Genomic DNA, 18,505 nt, shown 5'->3' with positions numbered 1-18,505 from the left:
ATCCCCTTCTACGTTGTCCTATTTTAATGTTGGTAGTAGCTAATATAGGAGTCGACCTTTGATTAGAGAGGTTGACCTTGATTAGATAGGTTGGTATGGACCTCACATCTTTTGCATGCGTCCCCATTCTATGGTGAGACTTATTTTTTATTGTGAAAATTTTTATTTTTTGAAAATTATTTTTGGAGACACCATTTATTTATCTTTTTTAAAAGGGAAAAACAAAATAATAAAGAAAAACTCTAAGTGTGACTCATGAAGGAAAAAACAAGTCTGAGAAAAATCGAGTTGAGGTCTAAGGATTAGGTTACCTATCGAGAAGGTACTGCAATAGACCGTAACACTCGTCTAAACCCTAAAAATTAGGTTTCTACTAATCAGTTCAGACAAGTGTGACAAATGATCAGTTAATTGTGGATACCAAAGATCATATAGAATGAAAGCAAATCATGCACAAAAATGAATAAATAATTAAGATGGAGATGGGAGCATACTTGAGTGGCGAATCAATAGTGTTTTCATGAAAAACATGGTTAACTCGATAATGACAAGCACAAAATATCTCACGCAAATCACAGAGGAAGGCAAAAATAAATTAATATTGAATAAATATAGCAATCAAAATCAACAAATGAATGGCGAATGTCTCATGTGTTGGGCCCCACCAATGATCGATTTATTTTTGCATGAATTAATTCCATATATTTCTTTACTTTTAAATTATAAAATTGTATTCATGCTTATTAAAAACATGAAAATCGGAAAAAAAGTTCAAAATCAAAGAAAATTTGTAAAAGGTGCTTGTCGGAGGAAAAAAAAAAAAAAAGCAGCTAGTTTATCAAAACTGAATTTTATTTTCTAGTATCTCCAAAGGATGAAATTTTAAAAACTGAGATTATTTGAATAGAAAAAAAGAAAGTTTGAAAACCAATTCAAAACATATAAGATCACAAAGAAAAATAAAAGAAAAGCAGCAAGAGGAAAAGGTGGCCATGTAATGCAGGAGTTGGAAAAATGGGCCCCGGGGAGGCTTAGATGACTATTCTGTTGGTGTGGATGACTGACATGGCACTGGTGTACTAATACAAGATCAGAAGTTGGCATTTGCTTGCACAGTTGAAGACTTAGGCTTTACTGATTTTGATGTCACTCTGCTAGGTTGCCCAGGTAGCCTAAATCCTTGCAAATGCCATTTCCTTCCATAGGTAATGGATCATCCATTAGTTTGAGCGTGGCTGAGTTTGTCCACCTTGAAATGACACTTCCCAAGTCCAAAGTGAAGCAAACTTTACGACAACGATTATTCCAGCCTGAACCAGTTGTGCAATACATCTCATAAGTGTGGCTATCACATCCAGCCAGAAAAGAAGATGTTCCCCTGGCAATGCAAGTCACACTGATCCCATAAGATGATATTGAATATTCTAACCCGATAAATAAGATAAGTCATTCCTCCAATTATAAGATAGTTCACTACAACCTTAGAAGGATTGTATAAGTTATAAACTATGAACAATTCATCAACTTATAAGAAATTTATGATTTGGATCTTCCGTGAAACTTCTAATGTCTTAAGTCATGTATAATGTAAGCTCGAATGCTCAAACAAGTATTAATACAAATGAGAATATAATAGTGAAAACTAAAATATGATTTGTTACATGATGTCATGATTGTTTTGGGTTTTATCCCTGACAAACAAGTCCTTATTCCTCCAATTAAGAGTTAGTATATATTGCTTCGAATGGATTGCCTAAGTCCACGAATTGGTTATGAACAATTCATCAACTTGCAAGAAATACATAATTTAGATATTTCATGCAACTTTTATTGCACCCAAGCCATGTATAATAAAAGTGATGCAAACTTGAATGCTTAAATAAAGATCAATGCAAACATGGATAGAATATTGGAGACAAAAATTATAATATACATATATGTATTAATAAAATTTTATTTTGTTACATTATATCATGCTTTTAAGAGTTTTGTCTGAACAAGCATGTCCACACCTCATATGTTGTAACTCACTTTGAAAAACATTTTTCATAGTCTTCATATATTTACATATCAATGTTTTAAACTTTTTCACTTTTATGGCCTACCAAACTGGTTTGATCATTTTGAGCATCCTTATATGATGCAACATGTTAGTTTAAAAATAAATTAAAATACTTTATCACGAATATGACTTACATTTGATAAAAAGTATTTCAAATCATCAAAAAGTAAAAGATTTTTTAATAATAAGAGAGATAATATTATCAATATTTTTAATATTAATCAACATTATTTTGCATTATATCCAAGAATAATCCACCCTCATTTCTTCTTAATTGGATACTTAGAAAATAATTTAGATCACCACATGGACCCATGTGGTCTTAGGTCGTTGAGGGTTAACTTTCTTTTTTTCTTTCTTTCTTTTTCCTTTTAAATCCAAATAGATTTTAAAATAGATGTACCATAGGGAAATTTTCTCAAACGACAAGTACTATTAACATTTCTCCTTCAAAAATTGCAAAAGATTGATGGGTCACTACTTGAACTTGTTACAAAATAGTTTTTATAATAATAATGAAGTTTGTAACCCAAAAATGAATCTTATTATATTAGTTGATGTTGTTAATAGCAAGTGAACTTAAACAGAGAAAATATGTACATAGCAGAGAAATGTGACTTAGCTACTTAATCTTATTAGGATGGTAGTTTTTAGTAAATATGGAAACTAAAAATAAAAATTGATTCTACAATTTATATTTTATAACTAATCCTCAAAGTCCTTTTCATGGGGTGCTTGGGCCAAAAATTTGTTCAAGAGAAATCAAACTCAATTGTCACCAATTTTTTTTTTTTTACCATCCATGTAAACATCATTGCTTTTAAAACATTGTTTAAAACATAAACTATAGATTATGTAGTTGTTGAAGTAAACATTAATAACATCTAATTGTAATTCAAAGATGATCAATTGAGGCATAATTTACCATTTAAAGTATTACATACTGTTAAAACATAATGGGAGAACAACTTGTATTGAGAATGACCCACAAGGAAAGAGAATGACAAAACTCTCAAGTTCACTAAGACTCGTCTGCTAGTCTCATGGTTAGGATTTCAATCTCACAATTACCATTTCACATATTTGAATCTCTATGAGCACTAGCAACAACCATTGATGCACTGATGCACAAGTTTTCAAATGCTTGCAGAAGACATGTGCTTGTTCTTCTATCCTCCAAAATTTTCAAATTCATGAATTAGTCAACTATAGGAAGCTTTTGGATGAAACCGGGCCCATATCCTAAAATTCAAAACAGAGGCAATAAAATAATAAGAGAGAGCATAGGGGAGTTGAATTACCAAGAGACAAACGTGTAATTAAGTATTTGCTTAGATGCATTTACTGTTTTATATTTTTAAAAGGAGAAAATAGCTTGTTTATATAAAATACAAAAAAAATTAAAGACTTACATTCACATGATAATAGTTTTAAAAATTGTTTAAAATTTTGAAGTATTAAAAATGTTTTCTTACCTCAAATTTTAAAATTTTTTGATGTAATTTTTAAAAAAGATAAAAGGTAAGTCTATACTTTTTGTACAAGAGTTTCTACTTTTTATATAGAAATAACTCTTATTTTTGTTTTTTTTTTCTCTTAAAAGTATATCTAAACAAGATCAAAGACAGCATTAAAACTTCATCTTGTCACAATGAATATACCGTCTAAAGTAAGCCACTAAATAATATGAATCCTTTGCTCTTTACCTCATTGCAGATTGAAATTTCAAATTTGTGCTCGATTCCAAGGCTTTTGAGAAGGATTCCTCACTCCCAAGAGTACTTTAGAAGATGAATCCCTATGTTAATTGCAAAAAAACATCTAGTGAGTAATAATGTGAATTCATCCTATTCTTAAGACAAGCTTTGTCACAAGTATCTATAGTACGAATGCTCACAAATTATCAAACTTACAATTATTCATGTGAAGGAAAATCCACCCAAAGTATCCTGATTTCTCAAAAACAGAGTCAATTAGGAATATGACCTGGTTGTAGGAGCTTCCTATAGAGCAGATAATATTCAAAATGATTGCCATTTTTAAAGATTAAGCTTGATCCATAGCACAAAATATTAAAATTATAACCATTCCATTTATGGAAAGAAAACATCTCAAAAGCAAACTTAGAAGATAAAAATAGATATAAAATAAAATTTTGCATGGAATTGAATAATTTTTTTTTCATAGACTCTAAAAAGTAGATAAGACAAAAAATCAATCACTTAAACGACGCACTTCTAGAATTCTAAAAGAACATATGGTTCAATTTATTTTTTTTCATATTAGACTTGTTATTCACCCAATTGAATATGACAAGAAAACAAGCAGAATATAGTAACAGTTACCTACCTTAGCTGGAGCTTATTACAAGCTTTGACCGTTTCACTTTGGGACAGTGACGCTGTAGTTCTAACTCATTGAGCTTCTTTGTTAAGACCACCTACCCATACCAAATTAACAAAAGGGAAAAAATGAAATGACTTAAAATCCTTTTTTTTTTTTGGGGGTTTGCGTGTGTCATAAGGGTGTAATTCACCATAAAACATCTTGTAAAAACCAAAGAAACCTTATATGTAATGCATGACCCGAACTTGCTAAGAATATTGTCACTATTAGTGTCCTATCAATTCAGTTTGTGATGTACCAGCTCAATTGCCTGTTAGAATGATTAAAGTAATGAATAACTTTCCATTAGTATTTGGTGAAATAGAATAAATACCATCAAAATATTCAAATATGCTCACAGTTCATCATAGTGTGAGAGTTGATTGCATTTCTTTCATTCCATAAGAATCTCCACTTTTTAGTCCTACTATGATGGGGAAATTAAATTAGGTTATACTTACCAATCAAAAAATCAGAAAAACTAGTTTCAAATTTAAGGGAGAGGTACAAGAAAATACTGTTGTCATAAAATAGAATAAAATATTAAGAAGCAAAATCAAAGTTTTGAGGAAAATGCCAAATCACTTCCTATAAATTTGACAAATCTTGTTTGAAAATCTGAAATGTGTTTAACCTATTTTCTATATTTTTAAATATTTTTTTAAATAACTTTAATTTGTAAATACTTAATTTTCAATCATTCTCCATATTTTATAATTATTTTTAAAACAATATTTAGAAAAAAGTTAAAACCACCAAAAACAATTAAAATATATTCTTGGAAAACACTTTGTTTTTTGTTTTCTGATTATCAAACATGTTATGACTTCTTTTTTTTTTCTTAAAAATAGAAAACCAGTTTTGAAAACAACTCCAAACACACCCTAAAGGTTCTTTTAGCTTGTTGCCTTGTATGCATAAGCAGAAAAAAGGAACAAAAGATGAGAAACACGGTGTTCAACTATATTTCCAAGTAGTTTCAAAGGTTTGATGAGAAATGCTACATGTTAAAATGAACCATATTACTAGGAAATTGAAAAGTTTGAGAGAGTGATACCTCTTGCTTTTTTGTAGTACATATTTCCAAGCAAAGGGAAGAATAAATTAGGGAGCATGCCTGAGTGATTAAGGTACACAGTAAAATCAAATGAGAGGCTTCATTAGCATAATAAGATGCAAATTTGGTTTAAAATCAAACAGAACTCAAGCAAAATCTTAATTACCTTGTATTTATTAATGGTGATGGAAATAGTATTCTGGCTTTAAGCAAAATGAACCACCAGATGTAAGGCCCCTTGCATCATGAAATTTAAGCATATTGAAAATGGAAAAAAGAAAGAAAGAAGAAATGCAACAAGACTTTTAATAGGTGTATCAACCATGTATCTCTATGTGAAATTATTGCCATGTGAAGCTGGTGGCAAATTCAATTGGGCTTAAAACTCTTTTTGGACCTGATTTAATAATTTTTTTAAAATTTACATGGCCTAGAATGATGCATTTAGTACTGCTCTTTCATGTTTAGGATATTTACCTTTGCAGATGCTAATAAGCTGCATCAATGGCCATGAATTTTGCTTTCATCTACATCAGTCCCTTTGATTGCCATCCTGCATCTAAAAAGTAAATTCCATCATTATCAAGAAGCAAAAGCAATATTTTGAGTTAGAAATGGAGGAGATTGTTTTTTATATCAGACTTACAATTCAATAGGCTAATAATCACCTGTGTTTGGAAGAGGATAGTCCCAAATACCTTAAATAGGTTTGTTTGTAAAAATCTTCCTCTGCACCATATCCAACCCAAGATCTATAGGCAGACCGACGAATGTAATCATAAGCAGGTTGTTTTTCCAACTCTTTTTGACTGCTTTTCCATTTTGATATGATTAAAAAGGCATGGCTCAGTAGCCATTTTATTTTAAAATTAAAATAGGAAATATAAGATAAAAAATGAAAATTAGTAATAATAATGAACATGTACCATGCTTTTTCTAGGCCCTTTCATCTTCTTTTCACCATCACCATATTAGAGAATGAACAACCAACACCATATTCACTTCAGACATGGAATCTGCAGGATGAAACTCAATATTCCTTTCTGTTAGCATAATAATGAAAAAGAGTTATATGTTTTCAATGTAAAAGGCAAAAAAATAAAATCAAGAGCATTTCATTTTGAATATATATTCAGAAATTTTTTTAATGCAAATATAAATTGTTGCACATAACTGATGAATTAGAGAACTAAATTTCCAATCAGATAGAAGGATGGATGTGAGCAACAAGAGAAAAGAGCGACTATCATCAATTGGGGTACTTGATTGACCTTTTTACTGCTGTACAATGCAATCTATCTCCAGATATGGGAGGATATGAGCAATTTAGGGCCATTCTTTTCCTTTGTTCTTCATGAACCTCCTTTTTAGAATAGGACATCTCTCTTGATTATGTAATGTTGCAAGTATTGATAGGACTCAGTTGTTGCCATACATTTTACGTGGGGTTTCCAGAGTCACACACTGGCTAAGCACAACCCCCTCTGTAACAAGTATCTGAAGACAAATATTTTAAAAGAACTGTTAATGATTAAGATTAAAAAGGGGAAAGGAAAATAAACAAAGAAAACATAAAGTACTGTGCTCCTTCTGTGTGACTTTTAAGCTTCTTTAAGAAATAATAAAATCATTTGAATTAACAAGTGGAACTGAGATACGGAACAACATGAAGAATAGAATGTTTTAGAGAAAGAAAGTTATTAGCAAGTAGAATATTTGGTGAAAGATTACAGAGAATTGTGGGTACCTGATTGAAATTGTTATTGTTAGACAATGCCATCTATTACCATCTAGGGGGTGTAGGCAATATTGGGCCAATCTTTTCATTTGTTCTAGAATAGGACACCCATGATTACAAGTCTTGCAAGTGACGGTAGCAGCCCTTCCTTTGGCACAAAGGATAGAGGCTTCTTCATATTCTCACAATCTGAAATCGCAAGTTATTTAAGGTTGGTGGTCCAAAATTCTTTTGGAGAGAACCTCACATCTGGACAATTACATAGACCCAACATACCAAGAGCTGTGAGATTTTGCAGCATATTGCCTGGAATTGGCTCTAATTTCTTGCAATTCCAAATGAAAAGCATCTCAAGAAAGGAGGGAAAGTTGCCTCTTGGAATGCACTTGAGAGACAAACATCCCAATACATGTTGTTCAAGACGACAAGTGTTGTTGCTGTCAATTGAAGTGTGGTGCATAATTCCCTCAGGTAGAGACTCTAGTTTCTGGCAATCTATAATGAGTAGCTTCTTAAGGGTGGTGGATAGCTTACCTTTTGGTAATCTAATAAGAGATGGACAATCTACAATTTCTAAGCACTCAAAGGCACATCTGGTGCTCACCATTCCATCGGCCAACGTCTCCAAAAGCTCACAATTTTCACCAAAAGAAGTCTTAGCATGGGCAACATATTTGTCTCTAGGAATGGCACAAGTTCTGGCAATTATGAATTACCAAATCTATAAGAGATGTGAGGGTGCGTAGTGCATTTGGCAGCTTCTCTAAGTTGAAACATCCTTTCACTTCCAAATATTGAAGATTGCAAGGCAGCCTTTGCTCGTCCAAGGATACAACCCCATCACACCCATCCATCCATAAACCACCAAGGTTTTCCAACCCAAATCCAGGCTTCCTCAAACATGCCGGCTCATCACCAAGGTTTACCTTCAACAACTTACTTACAAAGACCTAACTACCACCTCTCATTAAGGGATTTTATCTTCAATTTATATTATGATAATATAAATTTGAATGAGCACATTTGAAATTAATACAAGTGAGGAGAGACATAATGAGAAAAAGAACAACCTGGGATATATGCCCTTTCTGTGCATCCTGAACAGCTTGACATACCAGATGCTAGTAGAAAGGTCCTCTCTAGGTCAACAGTAACTACAATATCATGTAATTAGTCAAAAAGATGTAAATTTGATGGGAAAAATATGAGAAAGTTAAAAACAATCTGATGAAATACAATGGTCAGCTTAGAAGTTCGAGAAAGTTATACCTCTCCCCTTTTTGCAATACATATTTGCAAAAAGATGACAGAATCCCAAAAAACCAAGGTGTTAAATAAAGGAGCATTCCTGTGTGATTAAAGTACAGAAAAAAAATTAAATAAAAGGGCTTCATTAACATAATAAGATTCAAATTTAGACTGGAATGAAACAGAACTAAAACAAAATCTTAAATACCTTTTAACAATTAATGGTGATTGAATCAGTATACTGAGCTTTAAACAAAAAGAACCACCAAACATAAGGCCTTTTGCCCATCCCTTGGTGGGAAGTGAAGTTGTTGCCCAAATTTGATAGGGCCTTACAACTTGAATCACATGTAAATCCAGAAACTAGAAAAGAATGGGGCATTCAGTACATCTTCTTTCATGTGTAGGATATTTAGTATTTACCCTTGCAGATATGAATGGCAGGAAATTCTGTGCAACATAAATTCCATCATTATTAGAAAATGAAAGCAATATGTTAGGGTTGAAAATGGTGAAAATTATGTTCCATCAGAACTTACAATTCAATGCATTAATACGCACCTTTGTTTCGGAAGAGGGCAACGCCAAATATCAATATTAAATTGTGGTAGGAAGGCCTAACTTCTGAAAAATTAGGAGAACCCCTGATTACATAACAAAAGGGCGACTCAAATATTATAGAGAGAGTAGTAATTAGCAAGTAGAACCTTTGATGGAAGATTACAGAGAATTAGGAGTACCTTATTGAAGCTGTTATTGTTGTACAATGTCATTTATTTCCACGTAGGGGATGTGGCCAATCTTGGGCCAATCTTTCCGTTTGTCCTTGAGACACCTCTTTTCTAGAATAGGACACTCCCAGATTTCAAGTATTGCAAGTGTTGCCCGCCCTTGGGCACAAAGGACCAGAGCTTAGGGCAATTGTAGAGTTCAAGGCTTTTAAGAGAGATGAGGCTTTGGGGACTTATGGAGGCTATGGATTTCAAGTTGTAGAGATTTACCAACCGGAGACATGTGATAGATGTAGGAAGAAGAAGGTGAGAGCTGGGAAAAGAAAGCAGATCTGGGAATGGGCCTTGAATCATGAGCTTATCAAGAAAGGTGAGTGTGTGGAGGCCCCACCCAGATAGAGGCCACCTCATATTCTCACAATCTGAAATACAAAGTTCTTCAAGGTTAGGGTTCAAAAACACTTCTGGAGAGGACAGCACATCTCGACAATTACATATTTGCAAAACTTGAAGAGATGTGAGATTTTGCTGCATATTCCCTGGAATCGACTCCAATTGCTGGCAGTCCCAAATGGAAAGGGTCTCAAGTGTTGAGGGAAAGTAATCTCTTGGAATGGACTTGAGAGATGGACATCCCCATACATGTAGATATTCAAGATGACAAGTGTTGTTGTTGTCAATTCCCTCAGGTAGAGACTCTAGCTTCTCACAATTTATAATTATCAGCTTCTTAAGGGTGGCGGGTAGCTCCCCTTTCGGAAAGCCAATAAGAGATGGACAATCTTTAATTTTCAGGTACTCAAGGGCACAACTATTTCCATATATTGGGAGTACCTGGTTGAACTTGTTGTAGTTTTATAATGTCATCTATTTCCATATAGGGGATGTGAGCAATCTTAGGCTAATATTTTCCTTTGTCATTGAGGCACCTCTCTTTTAGAATATGACATCTCCCCATTACAACTCTTGCAAGTGTTGGTGGTGGGTCAATGTGGGTAGCTCACCTTCTAGAAAGCCAATAAGAGACATCTTTGAACCCCTATTAAGACCACCTGCCCATACCAAATAAAAAGGGGGAAAATGAGTAGAAAAAACTCATATCATATCAAAAACAGAACAAATTAAATAATAATAATAATAATAATAATAATAAAATCATACTTTTTTGTGTCTTAAGGATGTGATTCACCATAAAATATCATGGAAACATTGATGAAACTTTATATAATGCATTACTCCAAAATCAACGAAGAATAGTGCAAAAGGTGATTGTATTTCTTTCACTTCACAAGAATGGAACCTTTTAAGCCGTGCTACACACTATATAATGGGGAAATTAGTTTATAATTATTATAAAAAATAAAAATAAAATTTCAAATTAGCAAAGGCGTAGAAGCAAAATTTGTCATATAAGGAGGGAAACATGATCTCTGCTCATTCCCCTATTAAGAGAAAATATGAATCTTTCAATGGATGAATATGTCCTTTCTCTATTCTTCTTGCAATAAGGGTTGAAGCTTAGGACTCATTCAGCCTTACACCATCGCAATTCTTTTATGTGGAAAAGGACTGCAATAGGATATTCTCCATTGACCAAATGTGAAGCAAAAAAGAAGATAAGAAACAGAAAGTAAACTAAGACAAAGTACAATTAGGAGACAAGAATTTACCAACTCATTTACAAAAATACTTACAAACTCCCCAATTATACCAGCTCTCTGTAACTTCATCAATGCATTTGTGAAATGCTAATCTGGAAATAAATTATATAACATAAGGAGTGGAAAATTATAAAATCAGACACCAACACATAAATATGTGTTTGTGTATACCATCTTAATGGAAAGAAAAACTATTTACTTGTGGCCCCCTATGCTTGCCAAGATTTAGCTTATTTAATATAGTCAGAATCTGGTGTATGAACCTCATCCACGTCTTCAACACCTGAAGAATAACCCTAATGCAACAATAATTACAGATTGCATAAGTACGGAATGCAAAGAGAAGTGAAAATCAAGGGTATATGGATTCTTTATAGATTAATATTCAAGGAATAAATTCTGATTATATATGTATATATATAAATTGAAGCACTAAATGAAAAGCACTAATAACATACTATTTGTCATGTATATCGACAAAGAACATGCAGGTGCAGCCAAACACATGACAAAGAATGGAAAAGAAGTAGGAAGAATCTGAAAAAGCTTTAGAGTCAAAGCAATGCTGGAGATACTACATGGGCAGGCCTAATTGATTCTACCTCCACTAAAATTCTTCTCGTTGTTATCAAGTCCAAAAGAATACACGTCCTGCTATTCAATAACTTTTGCCTTGCATACTCCTTAAATTCTACAGATTAAGAGGATCCAAGGGTTGTCATTTCAGTTTCTTTAACTCTTCCCTCTTTTCAAACTCCTCATAGCATGGAAAGGATCCACTCTTCCCTCTCAAGGTTAGGTAATTTCCTTCCCTTACAGAAATTATTTCACCCCTTATCAAATCCGTCTTCAGTAAATTCATCAGATTATTTTTTTAATTCTACAATCTTAACATTCCTACCATCACAAATATTCTTTACAATTCACCAATTTCTTGCCATGATTCTGAGAGGCATTTCTAGAGGGTCATGAGGTTCAATATAAAGAGAAAAAATAAAAATAAAAGAAAAGGTGGGAAGTGGAGGGCATGAGGTTCAATCTCATTTCCCTATGTTGATTGAACCAATAATTGCCCTCTCTTCAACCCTAAACTGATTATGAAAGAGGGCCTTTTATCCCTATTAGATTGGGTAGATTAATGCTACATGAAGTGAGCCTCCAAATACAAATGAGACTCCAAATACAAACTGATTATGGAAGAGGGCCTAAGTAATTATTTTACAAAGACTAACTAGAGATATTAGTGGACTCTCTTCTTCATCAGTTTGTAACATGAATCATCAGGGTCAAGTCTTTTACTAATCCACAACCTTCACCTTCTGGTATCACATGGGCAGAGCATGCCCATTGTAGCAAACAGTATGATAAAAATAAAAAAAAAATTATGTAGCACTAAGTCAAAAGAATTTTGGTGCAGAAGCCTAAGCAACCATATAGAAATATGCAAATGTGAAAGCTAGAAAGACAGTAATAAAATATCACCTTACCTGGCTAGGTTACAATCATCATGTGCCCCAATTAGGGGATTTTACCTTCAACAACTTACTTACAAAGACCTTAATTTGAAAGAGCACATTTTAAATCAATACAAGTGAGAAGAGAGAGAATAAGAAAGAGAACAACCTGGGATATATGCCCTTTCTCTGCATCCTGAACTGCTTGACATACCAGTTGCCAGTAGTAAGGGTCTAGGCAAACAGCATTTACAATGTCATTTAATTAGTCAAAAAAAATTAAGTGGAAAAGCAGAAAAAAGGGAAAAAAATCTCATCAACAAAGAAAAAGGGAAAAAAGATGAGAAAGTTGGTCAGTTTAAAAGTTGAAAAAGTTATACCTCTCCCCCGTTTTGCAATACATATTTCCAAGCTGATGGCAGAATCCCAGAAAACATTGGTGTTTAGTAAGGGAGAATTCCTGTGTGAATAAAGTACAAAACAAAATCAGATAGAAGGGCTTTATTAAGATACTAAGATGCAAATTTAGATTGGAATGAAATAGAACTAAAACAAAATCGGAAATACCTTCTATTAATTAATGGTAATTGAAATAGAATACTGGCTTTAAGCAAAATGAAGCACCAGATATAAGGCCTCTTGTTGTGGGTTAGGTTCTGCAAGTTTGCCAAGCTGCCCATCCCTTGGTAGGAAGTGAAGTTGGTGCCACATTTGATAGGGCCTTAAAATTTCTTTTGGACCTGATTAGCAAAAAATAGTACACATGAAACTGGAATCACATGTAAACCCCAAGATTAAAAAAGAATGGTGCATTTATTACAGCTCCTTTCATGTGTAGGGCATTTCCCCTTGCAGATATGAATAAGGTGCATCAATGGCAGGAAATTTCCCTTTTATCTACATCAATCCCTTTTCCTGCCATCCTATATGTACAAGACGTCATTATTGGAAATTGAAAGCAATATTTTGAGTTGAAAGTACCAAATATCCAGTTATTAAACTATGGTAGGAAGGCCTTTCTTAAGAAAATAAGGAACAAGCTAAGAACACAATCAAGAGAGGTGAGTTTTTGAGCACAAAAGTGTTTAGCTTATTGTAGGAAATGAAGTTGGGCCCTAAAACTGACCATCCCTTGGTAGGAAATGAAGTTGGTGCCAAATTTAATAGGGCCTTAAAACTACTTTTGGACCTGATTACCAAAAAAAATTGACAGTGGAGACTGGAATTGCAAGTGTAAACCCTGAAATGAAAAAAGAATGGTGCATTTAGTAAAACTCTTTCATGTTTAGGATATTTCCCCTTGCAAATAAGCTGCACCAATGGCCAGAAATTTTGCTTTCATCTACATCAATGTGCAGCACAAATTCCATCATTATCAGAAAATGAAAGCGATATTTTTAGTTGAAAATGGTGAAAATTGTGTTCCATCAAAACTTACAATTCAATGCATTAATAAGTACCTCTGTTTTGGAAGAGGGTAGGGACCTTCCTTTGGAAAAATAAGGAAAAAGCTAAGGGCACATTCATGAGAGTCGAGGTTTTGAGCACAAAACTCCACAACTTATTGTCGACCACGGCAGCCCCTGATTACGGAACAAAAGGGAGACTCAAATATTACAGAGAAAGCAGCAATAAGTAAGTAGAACCTTTGATGGAAGATTACAAAGAATTGGGAGTACCTGATTGAAGCTGTTATTGTTGTACAATCTCATCTATTTCCACATAGGGGATGTGGCCAATCTTGGGCCAATCATTTCCTTTGCCCTTGAGGCACCTCTTTTTTAGAATAGGACACTCCAGATTACAAGTCTTGCAAGTGTTGGTGGTAGCCCTTCCTTTGGCACAAAAGACCGGAGCTTAGGGCAATGGTAGAATTCAAGGCTTTTAAGAGACATAAGGCTTCGGAGACCCATGGAGGTTACGGATTTCAAGTTGTGGAGATTTACCAACGCGAGAGAGGTGAGAGATGTAGGAAGAAGTAGGTGAGAGCCGGAAAAAGAAAGCAGATCTGGGAATGGGCCATGAATCCCGAGCTCATCAAGTGAGGTGAGTGTGCGGAGGCCCCACCCAGATAGAGGCCACCTCATATTCTCACAATCTGAAATATAAAGTTGTTTAAGGTTGGGATTCAAAAACGCTTCTGGAGAGGACACCACATCTGGACAATTACATATGGTCAGAAGTCGAAGAGATGTGAGGGAAAATAGCCTCTTGGAATGGACTTGAGAGATGGACATCCGCATACAAATAGCCATTCAAGACAAGTGTGTTGTTGTCAATTCCCTCAGGTAGAGACTCTAGTTTCTCACAATTTTCAATTATCAGGTTCTTAAGGGTGACAGGTAGCTCCCCTTTCGGAAAGCCAATAAGAGATGGACAATCTCTAATTTCCACTCGCTCAAGGGCACAACTGTTAATCATCATTCCATCAGGTAGTGTCTCTAGACCCTCACAATTTCTCACACTAAGATCTCTTAGCATGGGCGGCAAACCTGTCTCTGGGAATGACACGAGTTTCGGGCAATTATGAATTATCGTATATGCAAGAGATGCGAGGGTGTGCAATGCATTTGGCAGCTTCTCTAAGTTGGAGCATCCCTTCACTTCCAAGTATTGAAGATTGCAAGGCAGCCCTTGCTCTTCCAACGATACAACCCCATCACACCCATTGATCCATAAATGTCGCAGACCACCAAGGTTTTCCAGTCCAAATCCAGGCTTCCTCAAACATGCCAACTCATCACATTCATATATTCCCAGATCTTCAAGGACCATTAAGCGTTGCGCAAGCCTTTCCCATAAACAACTCAGCCTCGAAATTCCCCAAATGTGTAATTGGGTAAGTGAGGGGACATCACCATCCCAACTTTTTAACGAGCCAACTACTATTAATTTAGTAAGAAGTGGAAGTCGTGGAATTGACATTTCCAATTCTTGGCATTCTCTAACAAAAAAACCACAAGGGAAGGTAACTCATGAGGTAAGTTGATCAGTTTTGGACATTTTATTATCATAAGCTCACGAAGGCAAGGAAACAATGTTTGAGTTTCCTCATGTCCCAATTTGGGAATTAACCAATTGTTCCATTCTGCCATATTCCGAAATCTTAGAGATTCCAAAGACTGAAAAGGGTTTGCGGTATCCCCATAGAACCCATCACCTATGCTTTTAACTTGATTCATTCCTTCAATCACCAAGTCTTTGAGGAAAGGTAAACCCCCAAGTGCTGGCAATGATGTGCAATTTTTACAATTTGTAAGTTCCAAACAAACCATTTTGGAGAAGGATGGATCTCCTATCCAATGCGGGAATTTTGAGCCACCATAAAATGCAATTTCCAGTTTTTTCAAACTTTGATGAGGTTGCAACCACTTAAGGACCTCTATCTCAGTACTTTCATTCCTTGAATTACCAGAATCTTCACTCCAGACCATAGTTAAGTCTTCAATATTTGGTCTCTCCTTCAAATTGACATACATCGCATCTCTTGGATCCAAAACATTCTCCAACCCTGACATGGTAAGCTCTCCTCGGAGATTTGACAAGTTTTTCAATTCTTTTATTCGTGACCCATTACCTTTGCTTAGAAAAAACTTAGACAATGTTTGCAAATTTACCAAGTTTTCAACTTGTGGAGGCATCTCTTTCAACATAATTGAACCACTAATATCAAGATGTCGAAGATTGGTTAAATTCATGATGTCAATAGGCAACTTAATGAGTTTCCTACAATTGCATAATATCAACGATTGTAAATTGTAGAGAGTACTCACTGCTTCAGGTAGCCATTTGAGTTTAGTATGAGACAAATTAAGATACCGTAAATGTTTCAAATCACCAATCGAATTTGGCAACTCATTTATTTCATAACCACTCAAAGAGAGCACCCTTAATTGTATCAACTTTGGCAACAAGCCATGAAGCACCTTAGTACTTAAGTAACATTTCATCTTATTATTTACAGTGACGGGTAATGCAACAAATGTTCGTAATTGCTCCGGTTTATTAAGGACTTCAAATTTTTTGAATACATTATTCTCGCTACGTATGAATGACAAATGACGAGTCATTTCAGAAGTTTTATGTATATTCTCTAAATTGAAGCATATTTCTGCAGCAACATCTTGAGCTAGATCATTGATCAAATCATGCATTATAAATTGGGATTTACTATTGCTTGATGGTTGGAAAAAACATCTAGATAATAATTCATCAAAATAATCAGCACCTAAATCTTCCATTTGGCATTTTTCTTCTTCTGCTTCATGAATTAAACCCTCCGCCATCCATAATAAAATTAGCTCTTTTTGCTCAAATTTATAGTCCCTTGGAAACAATGCACAATACGCAAAACATCTTTTTAGATGTGAAGGGAGATGTTGATAACTTAATCTTAGCACTGGGATAACACCACTCCTATTCCACATTTTGCTACTCAGTACATGTTCCCATTGATTCTGTGGTTTGGAGCGTAGAAGCCCACCGAGCACCTTTGCTGCTAAGGGCAAGCCACTGCATTTCTCTATGATCCTTGTATCAAGCAATCTCAAATTTGGATGTTCATCGATATTTTTGTTTTCAAATGCATGTTTCACAAATACATTCCAACAATCATCATTAGATAAAGGCTTGAGCATGTGGTGGTAGTTGTCTGCTCTCATCAATGATGCAACATTTGTATGACGTGTCGTTACTACAATTTTACTTCCTCTAGCCCCCGACTTAAAGGGGGTCTGTAAGTGACTCCATTGCTCATAATTGTTAATGTTCCACACATCGTCCAAAACTAGCAAAAACCTTTTTCCAACCAGAATCTTGCTCAATGTGAGCTGGAGTTGGTTAAAGTCTTTAAAATCATGGATTTGATGAGGAGAGAATGCATTAAGAATTGCATTTGTTATTTTCACTATATCACTCTCATCTGATACACAGACCCACCCCTTTGGGTCAAAATGGTTGACTATCTCATCATCCCTGTATACCAACTGGGCGAGTGTAGTTTTCCCCATCCCACCTATGCCAACAATGGGAATTACCCCAAAGTAGCTTTCACCGCCTTCATCCTTCAACAGCATCTCAATAATAACCTTTTTGTCATCATCCCTGCCGTGAACAGGTTCATCAATCAAAGATGTAGTGGGGGGTCGTTGCCAGGTAGAAGTTGCTCCATCAACTCTCTCCAAACCCAGCTCAACTGTGGCTTTTCGCAGCCCAAGCCCAAAATTTTTAGTTGAAAGCTCTTCTAAGCGGTTAGTTATTTCCTTAATCTTAGACCCCATCTTAACATTAAACACGACATGGCATGGATTGAAACTAGTACAGCAAGTGGGGATAAGGCTTCGTACCTTACTAGTGTTGGGGGTCTGAGGGCGTTCTGCCATCAACTTGTGTCGCAGTAGCTCGGTGGCTAACTCATCCAGTACGTCCTCTGCATCATAAGCCAAGTCTCTGAGCTGGCATAGCCAGTTTTTCACTGCAGGCGACGTCATCTGCTTCATCTCAGCATCATCGAGCACTTCATTCACAGTCAGCAAATTGTCCTCCCATTTCTTGAGTTCAGAATAGACTTTCTGTTGGCGAGCAAATTGGAGCAACTCAGAGGAGACTAGCTTTTTCAACAACAATTCAAGACCAGCAGAAAGAACAACCTCCCCAACAACCTCCATTGTTTCTTAGTTTTGAGTGAGTTAGGGAGAGAGGTACGTAAGCAAGAGAAGAAGAGGAAATTGGTCAGGAGGGTGAGACTTGGAGCAACTAATTGAGAAACTGAAATAATTTCGCTAATTAGGGAATAAGGGAATACAATTTTGGCAGGCGTACACGCAAAGGAAAAGGATAAAGTGGAAGGGTAGCAGATGGACTCCTGCTTAAAAGTGGGGGAAGCTCTTAGAAAGGGAAAAAAGCACCACATTCCATGCTTAGGAATGGAGAAAGCATCTGAAAAAACTATAAGCGATTGGAGAAGTTAATTAAACTACAAATTTCTTATTCAAATAAGTACAGATCTGTAGATTAAATCCGAACTCCTGTGTTGGCACAGACTTGAATAGCAATACTTAGAGTAAAATAAAGATAGTTCTATAATTTCCTTACAGTTTTCTGAGTTTAAAATTATTTTTTGAAAATTAATATACTTTTTAACAAATCTAACACATTGCGTCCTGCTTGA

The 18,505-nt window shown here is 35.0% G+C and overlaps 1 protein-coding gene across 1 annotated transcript; it reads right to left on the bottom strand.

The window, feature by feature from the left end:
- Positions 1–2,924: 2,924 nt before the first annotated feature.
- LOC117918083 (putative disease resistance RPP13-like protein 1) lies at positions 2,925–18,002 on the bottom strand. The gene is made up of 22 exons (XM_034834609.1): positions 14,016–18,002; positions 13,797–13,919; positions 12,904–13,076; positions 12,717–12,796; positions 12,506–12,570; positions 11,082–11,178; positions 10,916–10,974; positions 9,231–10,273; positions 9,052–9,134; positions 8,699–8,940; positions 8,512–8,590; positions 8,313–8,396; positions 6,679–7,001; positions 6,431–6,520; positions 6,173–6,256; positions 5,982–6,063; positions 5,671–5,741; positions 5,505–5,564; positions 4,412–4,502; positions 3,976–4,065; positions 3,769–3,860; positions 2,925–3,304 (listed from the first exon to the last, which is right to left on the bottom strand). Exon 1 carries the CDS (start codon positions 18,000–18,002, stop codon positions 15,225–15,227), a length of 2,778 nt encoding a protein of 925 aa, XP_034690500.1. The 3' UTR covers positions 2,925–3,304; positions 3,769–3,860; positions 3,976–4,065; positions 4,412–4,502; positions 5,505–5,564; positions 5,671–5,741; positions 5,982–6,063; positions 6,173–6,256; positions 6,431–6,520; positions 6,679–7,001; positions 8,313–8,396; positions 8,512–8,590; positions 8,699–8,940; positions 9,052–9,134; positions 9,231–10,273; positions 10,916–10,974; positions 11,082–11,178; positions 12,506–12,570; positions 12,717–12,796; positions 12,904–13,076; positions 13,797–13,919; positions 14,016–15,224.
- Between the last annotated feature and the right edge of the window lie 503 nt (positions 18,003–18,505).

This window comes from Vitis riparia, chromosome 7, assembly GCF_004353265.1.
Source record: "Vitis riparia cultivar Riparia Gloire de Montpellier isolate 1030 chromosome 7, EGFV_Vit.rip_1.0, whole genome shotgun sequence".
Taxonomy (NCBI): Eukaryota; Viridiplantae; Streptophyta; class Magnoliopsida; order Vitales; family Vitaceae; genus Vitis; species Vitis riparia.
This window is presented reverse-complemented; position numbering and strand designations above follow the sequence as displayed.

Coding starts and splice junctions, on each gene's coding strand:
- LOC117918083 (XM_034834609.1), bottom strand. CDS start 18,002: ATGGAGGTTGTTGGGGAGGTTGTTCTTTCTGCTGGTCTTGAATTGTTG.